The 11,498-nt window shown below is 39.2% G+C and overlaps 1 protein-coding gene across 1 annotated transcript; it reads right to left on the reverse strand.

Moving 5' to 3' along the window:
• Positions 1 to 14: 14 nt before the first annotated feature.
• fam83b (family with sequence similarity 83 member B) lies at positions 15 to 9,515 on the reverse strand. Its single transcript, XM_061284648.1, has 5 exons — positions 9,278 to 9,515; positions 6,939 to 7,412; positions 5,519 to 5,683; positions 3,543 to 3,667; positions 15 to 2,819 (listed from the first exon to the last, which is right to left on the reverse strand). The coding sequence occupies exons 1-5, from the start codon at positions 9,347 to 9,349 to the stop codon at positions 887 to 889; spliced, it is 2,769 nt and encodes a 922-aa protein (XP_061140632.1). The 5' UTR covers positions 9,350 to 9,515; the 3' UTR covers positions 15 to 886.
• Between the last annotated feature and the right edge of the window lie 1,983 nt (positions 9,516 to 11,498).

Consider the following 11,498-nt stretch of genomic DNA (forward strand, 5'->3'; position numbering starts at 1 on the left):
AGAGTAGGCACTCCTCATGTATGCATGAACTTTACATATATTTTTCTCTTTCTTTTTAATGCAAAGCAGCAAACAAACATATAAGGAAGAATTTATTTCTACAGCTACAATTCATACAACCGTGAAGATGGTGACCGGCTTTTCATTATTGCATTGGCTTCATCTTGAATGCTTTGGTATTTTCATAAATCTTTCCTATTTGCAATGGTTATGAAATTCTGACACAACCCGTACTTAATGCCTATACAGCAGTGAGTGATTTGCATAAGATTGCTTAAAAGCCATGATTCAAGTTTGTGCGTTTTATGTTTAGGTATCTGCTACATTTCATATCAAATACATTTCAGCGGATACATTTGTAGTACAAAAATAAGTGCACAACAAAACTGTAAACAGTTGGCTGGAAACATATCCAATGTAAACAAAGTGGTAAAGACCGACTGTACAAATAAAACTGAGTAACTCAAAGCGTCATGATGTCGTGTGTTAAGATACAATTACTTCAATTTAAGTAATTGTAAATCAGAATATGATGGCTTTGGCATTATGTTTAGGTAGCAAAGGGAAATTTGTACTGTGTGTTAATCCAATACATTTTTCCCAGTGAGTTTTTCTTTGTTCTTAAAAATGGTGGTTCTGAAAGGCAATTCAATTTTCTTTTTTTTATACATTCGTCAGGTGTGCTCATTAATGCAGAGTACTATATCAAAATGGTTTTGTGGTCCATGTCCACCAAGTTTGGGAATGATTGAAAAATGTACTTTTGAACCTGTAGAAGCTTGAGACCAATAGTACTTGGGAAATAGTCAAAACAGAATAAGAAGTGCATCTTGCTCTTTTGCAAGATGCCAATTCATCTGTCTTTTTCCAGACAGTGCCGCCTACCCTACTTAGTCTTGTGAATGAGGTTGCCCACTCGATGAAAGAATTTCTCAAGCTTATTTTCATGATGGCCTCTCCCAAGACGGGCAAAGTTGTGATCACTCGGTGGGTTTTTTGTTTTCTCCAGAGAGTTATTTGGGGAGTACGAGGATTGTTTCTTCTGAATTGAACAAAAAGGTTCAAATCTGCTATAAAGGCGATTGTCAAGTTTTCTGTCTTTACTCCAACCCGGTATGTCGACGTCTGGGACAGCCTTTTTGTCGCCGACGCCGAGCTTACTGTGCGATGTTGTTTCAGAGGAAGACAGCTGAGGTGTGTGCTGATGATCCTCCGTTTTGAATCTTGGGCTGGAATACTTCACATCAGCCACTTCGCTCTGCCGATGCCCAAGAGATGTGTTGCTATGGTGATGTTTGACCGGAACTTCGTCCTCGGCTTTGATCGTGTCCGTGCTATCATCTGAGGTCACGCTTGGCGTTCCCACACTTTCGACTTGGTCTTCCTTCCTTCCCGGTATGTTCAAAAAGGACTTTATTTTCTTGGTACTCTTCTTTATGAAATGCTGCGAGGCCAATCTGCTGGATTTAGTAGCCAAATCCCTGTCGTCTACACCCAGGGTTGAGGCAGATAGACTTCTGGAAGTAGGATCCCGCCAAATGGAACTGCAGGGGCTATTTGTGTCAATCACGCTCTTGACATCATAATGAGATACAGATCGCTGATCCTCATTGAGATTTGACCCATATCCACTGTGCTTTGCGTTGAATGCAGCGGAGCCTCTGTCCATTTGCATCCTCGTGAAAGCTCCATACATGCCACCTGAGGAGTCCTGTGTGTATGTTGAGTTGGATCTGGGATCAGCCACGCTGTGCCTTTTGTGCCAACTGTCAGAGCACACATCTGGATTTGTAGCGAGCGGCCCACGCTTGACTCGACCTAAGCTGGCGTATGCAGATGGGTAGGAGTTCTTGCCACTGTTGTAATCATCCATAATTTGCTGGCTTTTTCTCTTTAGTATGAAATCTTCATTGTTTATTCTGTTGCTTTCAGATGCTACTGGTGGATTCCACTGCATTGAAGAGTAGCGTAAAGGGTTGTGAAGTCCAGATGAGCTGCTACCAAAAGAGGGCGTGCTGTTGATTTGTGAGTTAGACTCCAATTGCTCCGGTATGGCGGGCCTATAAACAAGAGACCGCATCCTTCCCTGCATGAAGCTGTTGGACGGCTCAAACTGGTCCAAATAGTCAGACGGCTCATTAAAAGGCATGTCAGGTTTTTGAAGGTAGGACTCGATCCTCCATGTACGCATGAATGACTTTGATGTTTTTTCCAACGTTGGCATGTTTTGCTGCATGGACAGGATTTGTTTGTCATTGCCGTTGTATGACTGACGAAGCTGTTGGCTTCTGTACATCTGCGGCACTAAATAATTATTATCCGGCGGATAGTTGTTTTTCCCGATTCCTGTCTCCCGGCAAATATTCCAGTTGCTCGCTCTGGTTCTGACATTCTGGGGGACATATCCATCATGTCTTTCCCCAGCATAGCTGTGCCTTTTTAAGTAGTTTATTGACGCTGCAGACTCAAATTTGGACATGTGGTTCTGCAAACCTATGTCATGATCAATCAAAGGCACAAAGTGATTATCATTGCAGTCTCGTGTGTACAGATTCCTTTCACATGTCTTGCGGTAGACGGAGTCCAACGTGTGCCTTAACTGGTCGCGCCGATCGATCAAGGAATGAGGGGAATATTTTGGCCAGCCGAGCAGTGTGTGGGAGCCATTAGAAGGGAGAGAAGGATCTGGTTGGCACAATTCAGCTGGCACTGTCGACCTCGCGTACAGTGTTCTAAATTCCTCATCATAAGTCTTCACCAGATGGCCTGTTATAACCTGCACCATGCTCAAATTGAGCTTTGCGCATGACCAAGTGAATCTGCAAACAAACAAAACATGATTCATCCATGAATGTTGAGAAATAGTATCTTGCAGCAAAAGTTCAGGCTGCAGGTTCAGTCTTGTGGATAATATTTGGTTTTATGATTGTCACTAATATCATCGTTATTGCTATTATCAGTGAGACAATGGGTAAAGTGTTATTGAGAAAACCTTCAGTAAAATAAACACAAAATAGGTTTTAAAAATAAATTACAGTTATACTACAGTTCTGTGAGAGTTAATTCAACATTTTGTTTGCAATCAATCATTACATTGTATTGACATAGCAAAAATACTGTAAATGCTATTTAACTCAAATTAATAACATTACCTATGGTGCTACTTTATATAACAGAAATGTATCTAATTTTGTTCACATATAGACAGTATGGCAAAACTGGGCATGGCAATAATGAATAATTTAACTTGAAATGTGGCAAGACCTGCTACTACATTATTAAATACTTTATGTACAGGTAGAGTTCAAACACTACACATCCCTGCTATTCCTGAGCATTTTTTGTTTTCTATTCACTGCTCAACTTTGCGGAAGACATTCTGTGAGACATGTTATACAATCACTTAAATGCAACATAAATGGGAAAAACTGTTATTAACTATCCGTCTAATTTTATTTTTGCTATTCACACTAAAAGCCATCGAATTGCTTCATACCGAAGACAAAGCAGAAATCAGCGTGACATGAAGCGTTTTTATTCACCTGTAGGAGCCGTAAATCACTGTATGACAGTCAACCAAAATAAACTTTTGCTCCATTGCGCCATGAAATTTACTCCCTGTCCGGCTCAGATAATCTTCACCTTTCACGGTGCGCACTTTCATGTTCTGTGGGAAAAGAAAAGATAAAGACTCAGTTTGAATTGTCACTGATTAGCATAGGAAAACGCTGTTGAATTGTAGAAATGCAAAATGTAAAAATACAAAAGTGTACCACTGATGACACTCGCTCCTTCACTTCAACCAGAGCGTCAAGTGTGATTGGATTCCAAACATAAGCTTGGAGGAAACAAAGCTTGGAATTTTTTCATTTTACTTGATGTTCTGTGAAACCTTGCTCGTTAAGAATTTTGAGGCCAAAAGAATGTTTTGCTTTTTCTATCTCTTGTGTTTACGATGCTACAACAAAAAGTGTTCAGTCCCTAGATGAGAAAGATGTTTTGAAATCAGACCAAATGAAGCCCATTAGCATAAGTGAGAGGATTTTGTTGGTGAAAATAGTCTCATGTCCTTCATGTCCCACATGGCCAATGACTGACATTCTCTCTTATCTCTCTTCCTTTCATAGTGCCTCAAATCCCTGATGACGTGTCTGTATGTGGCTGGAAGATAGGGGGCAACCATATGGAAGTGTTTCAAGTCTGACAAAAGTGCATGAAACAATGTGTTCAGGATCAAGGTCGAGCATTTATAATAATAATTAGCGCGAGTAATTTTATTTTTTACGTATTTATTTTATTTAACCTTTATTTAACCAGGCAAACAATTAAGAACAAGTTCTTATTGACAAGTGCGGTCTGATGTATGTTAAAAAAAGAAAAACAACCTAATCATCAAAAGTGCACTGGGAGGCTGAGGTCATATTTTTCTTCAGCTTGAGCTGGGCCTTCAAATACAGTAGCAGAAACAAGAAAAGGGTTGAAAATATGTCCATCTATCCATCCATTTTCTATCATAAAATATTTATATTAATGTTTATTTAAAAAAAATAAAATATGTCATAAAATCCGGAGTAATGATTATCAGCAAGAAACAAATCATTTTTAAAAAAAAATTGTATGTACGAGTAGACAAACATTTACTTGCACTGTCTGAAAATTTAGGGGCAAAATGCATTTCGGGGGAGTTTGTAGCTCTGAATGAAAGAATGGGGGAAACATTTATTTTCATCGCAACAATGTGCCAACCGTGCAGGTCATTTATATCAACACCAACAAAAAATTGCCTCACTGTAAAAAAGAATCACCTTAAAACTGTCCTGTCTACAAACAACCTAACATTTGGGGGAGGTTTGTAAAACAAAACAAAAAAAATTATCCATAACCTATTAATGCGTGGCAGTGCCCGTCTATAACAATTTTATTTGTGATATCTGTCTATATTATCGTTATACAAGAACCAAAGTAGTACGCCACGCAGGTTTTATGAGACTGCCTGCGTTAACACACTTAATATGCAGAGACTCTACAGTACTCTCTTTGCAAGATAACAACTGTAATCTCATACATTTTGATTATTTTGTGTGATGCCGAGGGTAAAATATACATACTCATAAAATTACGAATTTCAAACTCTAATGTCATGCTTTTTTTCTCAACCTATTATGATGTCACTCCCATCACATTCTGACTTCATTCTCTTAAAATTAAGACTTTATTCTAGTAATGTGCTGTAATTATTGTTACTCTTTTCAGTGTTGTATTGATGATCTATAATAAGCCTTTTTTTTTTTTCAAAACATATCAAAGAAGCCTGCATATGTGTCTGACTATGTTTTAATGGGACATCCTTGAGGGCACATGAAGATAATGGCAAAAGCACTGGCCGAGAGGTTAAGCAGCACAAATGACAAGGTCACACACAAACAGCCCTGGCACTTGGCAAGGACTGAATTCAAATCAAGGAAGGCAAGATAATGAGTGAAAATAACATTGCAAGTATGTTTGCAGAATCACTTACTCTGAGGTGTTGAAGTTTTACATCTTGATTCTCAGCTGCTGTAAGGAAATGTTTCAAGTGGAAATCATCCAAAAGCACATAGACGGGAACTCCTCGTGTAGAGGCGTCAACAGTTTCTTTCAAGATATCGACATCAGTAAACATATCCATCACAATGGCAATAACCTGCAATGATAAAGTGAATAAATAAATATTCACACATATCTGCGCATAACGCCCATATGTCACATAGACTTCTCATGGACCTTCAAATATATATTTATTTCCTGTAGCTGCAATTATCTCTCCTTATATAGACAAATTTTGACATGTATAGACACCAAAGACAACATCCGAGGCCATTTATCCACCACTGCTACTGGTATGGCCAACAGAAATAGTATCCAATAGCAAGGCACGTAAACATCACTCATTTAACAAGTTCCCTGCACAAAAAAAGGTTTGAAGCCACATGGAGGAAGTGATTAAAATCACCATGGCCTCTGCGCTCACCCCACAGTGTTGTGTGTGCAATTATTTCAATTCCTGTTGACAGAAATCCATTCTAGCCAGCATGTGGATGTGGGCTTCCCATGGCTACTTTAGAGCGCCTCGTTGTTGCAGCAAGGAAAAGCAACTCTCGGTGGGAGATATTGCAGCCACCCAAGGCTTTAATTAGTGTATTTTTCCAGCTCAAACATGTGGTTACATGTAATATGATGCTGGACAAAGTAGCATCCATTTTCCAGGCATATCAGGGGCACATGATTGGCAGTTGAGCACAGCGTGGTTTCAGCGCATTTAGCAGACACGCCTGCTTCATCTGAGAGTGGCAAAAATGGTTTGATTTTGGTATGGTTTTGAAGTTTCGTTTTACATACTTGGCAATATTTTCCAAGCATTCGATTATGGTCGTCAGTGTGTCAAATTTGAAAGACCAGCTTATTTTCACATGAGAAAATATTGTAATACATTTATTTAGCTATTTCTTTCATCTGAAGGGATTTTCTTTGCACATGATGTCCATTCCTAGATCATTCCATCTGTTTCCTCCCACGTGGCAATTGTTGCCCCTCTGTTTCCCCCTGATAAAACAAACCTTCATGAATGTAATCAAGAAGAAACAAAAGAACTAATTTGTTTTCCTGCCAGGTTTTGTGAGTCAAAAATGGGTGTAGCTATGTGCAACAGACTACAAATTAGCAACCATTTGTGAGTCGTTGTCATTGTGCAGAGCAGTTAATGTAGTAGTAGTAACTGCATGTTCCCACACTCTTTATGAGAGTTGTCAAACTGGATTTGGGCCATGAACATGTCAGCAGACACTCCCCGTCACTGTATGCTGGAGGTGTGAGGATAGCGCTGCCCTCAGAGCCCCAGGATGAGCGTGGCACATTGAACAGAATTATATAAAATGGTCCAACAGTGCAGCTTGTTTTACCTGTCTTGCATCCCGGATGTTCTTTAGAATCACTTCTTTAATGGTGGGACTGTTGGGTCTTGGGGGATGATAGAGGAGATCTATATTGGTCTGCAGTTTTTCATGCATGATCTCAGGCCATCCCAATTCCAAAGCGGGAGCGTCCACGTCCGAGTGGACGGGCCAATATGTGCCGGACGATGATTGGCTGTCCGTGGGGCTATTAATTTCCTCCTCGTGGTTCTGAGGTGGGAGCTCTTTGGCGTTTGATGTGATGAAGACAAGCTCCTCCTCAGACAGGAAATTTCCGATGCGTTCTTCTTTGAGAAACTCTGCGTAACTTTCTCTGCCCTTGCTTAACAGGCAATCAATGGCCAGACGATATGACTCCTTATAGTGGGCTTGCATGCAATCCCCTGTTGCGTGCTCTCCTCTCAAGGATGACAGCGAAGAAAATTGGGCCGACTCCATTGTTCCAGTCATCTTCCCTTGTAACTGTTGCATACAAAAAAAGATACAAGATCAGGGAGAAGAAGTATAGTAATATATGCAGACGGGAACTTTTTGGTGGAGTTTTAATCCGTGAAACCGCATGAATTATCCAGTGGGAAATGTAATCACAATTTATGCAGAATCATTTTGATTTGTTTTTTTGTTTGGTTGTGTTTTCACATCATAAGATTATTTTTTTAGGATACATATTATTGCCCATGGTATTTCTGAGCAAAAAGCTGATTTTTCTCTCTTAACTATTCTGTTTGTGATCCAAGTGTAAACACATCCAGCCTGTAATCATGCTGTAATTACAGCTTTCAGAAAACAAACAAAGTGACTTGATGGTTTTAAAATTCCCAAGGAATAAAACCGGAAATTTGGGCAAGTGATGTGAAAGTTAGATAAAAGTCGCTGACATCATTATGTTCGTTGTGCACGCACTCGTATAGAAATAACAAAATCTCTTATTTAATGTTTGTAGTATTTTCAGTAATAGTTAAGCAAACGGAACAGTGTGAACATTTGTCATCAAACACTTCTATTGTGGTAAGTGCTGACGCTCTGTCTGTGGGTTGAAAATGTGACTCACAGAAACTCCCTAACCATTAAGACAAATTGGAACCTGTTCACCAGGTGACATACACGGAGGGCCCAGCCCGTATGGCCAAAGTGATGGCTTTAAATAACAAGACCCTTAATTCAAGGTCATGTTGAATCGATGAATGACACCATGCATACTGAATACAGCAAAGAACGTTTCAACAATGCTTTGATAATGTGGTTGTCAACAGGGGAATCGAGTTAATAATGCTGTCAGGGTTTCTTAATGAGGTGCACCCCAGAAGAGAGTCAGTCAGGGACAATGGACACAATTAAGCAAGTAAATTCTATTTAGCTCAAATGTTTGAAAAGGTGTAATCATGCATGAAGTTTTGAATAATAATAATGTCTAATCATTTCCCTTCACAACTAATGACAGTCTCCAGCCATAGCTATGGCATTCAATTAATTTAGGAATATTAACAATGCAGTAATCCTACTGTCTCACAATGTGACACACAACTCCTCTGTGGGGGGGGGGGGGTAGAAGGTGATGGTTTTCTGTTCAAACGGTTATTTTAACCAGAAAGGTGCTTTATTGTATTTTGTCAATATTTTTTGTTTTTACACGACTGTTAAAATAGATGTTAGATTTTAAAGATTGCCTTTACTGTTAATAAAAAGTATATTTTTTGTGACATTTTGAATTTGGAACAATTAAGTTTATTTACTAACATTGAAATTGATGGTTTTTGATTTATTAAATAGAAAAATATATTAGGTTTAAACATTTTCACATCTTTGAATTTTGTTAAAATCACTCGATAACCCCAAACTGCATAAACCATATGCCAAAAAAAAAAAAAAGGAAAAAAAATACAAAAATAGCAACATGGCATTTGTTGTGAGGGTTGTCTTACGTACGGAAGGCTCACAGGCCCAGCCCAATAAACAATACTATGATGTCACAAATTGTGGGTGTGTGCTCACTTTTCATCAGAACATCACAAATTCTTGTAAAAAACATGTTACACTGAAAGTGACAGCGCAAGATTCCCATCATGAAGTAAAATTCAACTCTTAAAACAGTTCCATGGCTTTTGAGTGTAGCATAATAAATTAGATCAAGATGTCTCTTTTCATAAAGTATCACCTTCATGATCAAAATATTATCAAGTTGAAACATTTTTTACTGTGCGATACTGCGGTTAAGACCGTATTCAACAGTTATATGGCTCAAGGAGATGAATTAGAGTGTAGCTGCACATCTTATTTATGACTGTCACAGTAAAAACATCGCTCAGAGAATGAATGATAAGACTTACAGCTGAAGTGTGAAAATCCTTTTGAGCGCTCCCAAACATATCCCAATGAGGTTCATGTACAGGCATCTGCATAGTAATTGTGTTCAATGTTTGGGGAGGATACAGTCCCCCAGCTGGAAGCCACAGAGACAAGGAGGTGTCTGAACATGATAAGACAGGGTGCTGGCTGAGAGAGAGCGTGTGAGTTCCAGTTTTGACATGCAAATGGTCGGTCTTACTTGGAAACTTGCTCAGAGGCAGCTGTAAACCTGTTTGAAACTTTTGGCCACTCCTCTTCCTCCTTGCCTCCTCTCCTCTGCTCTCTCTCCTCTTTTTTAGGGGCAAAGTTCAGCTCCCTGCACGATTCAAAACGATGACAGGACACAGAAGGACTTTGATGTATGTGCTATGAAGCTGTGAGAAAAAGGAAATGCCGATGTTTTAGTTTAGATTATTTTGAATTTCTTGACCGAGGTGAAGGTTGCCTTTTTGCGATCATCACTCTTCTGGTTGCAAACGCATGACATGCCGAGGTCAAAGCTGTATCTGGGAATGATATCTCTCTTCTTCTTTTTTATAGTTGTTAACTTTGTAGCCTGTATTTCTTGACAAGAATATGACGCAATAAACAGACTGCTCACATCACTTTCGTGGGGTCAGCACTGAAAAAGCCTCTTGAGAAATTGTCCAATTGGGTAACCTCTGCATTCCTGCATCAGGGCTGTGTGTGCATGTGTGTGTGTGCGTGTGTGTATGTGTGGCGCTTCAATTACCCAAGATTGTGAGCAAGTACTCCCTTCAGGGCCCGACGCACCAGGAGGTCAGATGGATGTCTTTTGGTTATTCAATCACACACAAGCCTGTTGAATAATATGTTGCGTATTCCAATGGCTTCTCATGTTCCAAATGACAAGAGTCAAAAAGTCCCTTTAAGACTCCAATGTTCTTGTAGGAATGTTTGTTTCCCTATTTGGATTTCAGTCTTCGAGACTATCAACGATAAGCCCTCAAGCATTTGTCAGGTCCGATATCAATTGTGTTGCTTTACTAATTGGCTTGAGAAATCATCTACTGATTACTCAAGTGAAGTCCAACAAACATCTCAATCACTGCAAAGTTATAGCAATCAGTAAGGCGGGAGCAAAACTCGATTACCGACAAATGTGGTGCAGCAACAACCGTTGGCGTTTATGTTAATTATCCGTTACTTTCACGTCCTTCTCAGGGAAGTCGGGGGTGTGACAACTGCTGGTAGCATTCGCATGACTTTGAGAGCTAAGTGATACAAAGGGAGCAGATTAAAAAAATGGTCATTTAAATCACTCATCCTTTATGAGTCTGACTGTCAAAATGACCAACACTGGAAAAGTAGTCAACTGAACTTAAGTAGTGACTACTGGAACTACAACTAACAAGGACTAAATAAATAAACATTGCAACATTCTCAACCTCAGAGCTCAGGCAACACACAAACAGGTTTAACTCCTAACAGCCTACAAAAACGATAAAAAAAAAGAAATAATCCAATGCATGACAGAAAGACTATACTGCTTTGTTTTACGTGATGACAACAAACGAAATCAAATATCTTCAGAAAAATCAACAAGCAATTACATATCTCCTATTATGTGTCACTTAATTAGAAAATAACCTCTGACATTCTTCTTATCGGTACTTTATATCATATTTGAATTTTGGCAGAATTAATGAGTATAGGAGCAGGAAATGAGATCCCCAGTGTCAGTTTAATAAAGTACTTCATTATTTTGGTACATGAAAAGGAAATTAGTGTGATTGTGATATCTCACAACAACACCGTGTAACTTTAATAAGTGTGCAACATCGTAAGAAAGCGAGTTAAAACGAAACATGAAGAAAGAGATTTTTCGGCTGCGTTCAGTTTTTGGGTGTGAGGAGTTGAAGTAACGTACATTTAGTCATAGGGAGTTTCTTTTCCTGAAGGGCTGAGTCATCATTTTAGACACCTAATCTCTGTATCATCACGTCTGCAGGCCTTTCTTGATTCTTCTTGCTGGGGAAAAAGGGCGAGTTATGTTTTGTTTGCTTAGTGCGCTTTTAGTCTTAAATAGCAAGGAGCAACTCAAACAGATCATTACGTACAGCATGTGCCTATTAAACGTGCTACATGTTTATTAACACAGATTTCATTTGCTAGGTTAGAGAATATTCTCACCGATATTTGATAACTGTTTCTGACTTGAGGGGATCGTTTAGTTTGTCA

The sequence above is a fragment of the Syngnathus typhle genome, linkage group LG8, assembly GCF_033458585.1.
Source record: "Syngnathus typhle isolate RoL2023-S1 ecotype Sweden linkage group LG8, RoL_Styp_1.0, whole genome shotgun sequence".
Classification (NCBI taxonomy): domain Eukaryota; kingdom Metazoa; phylum Chordata; class Actinopteri; order Syngnathiformes; family Syngnathidae; genus Syngnathus; species Syngnathus typhle.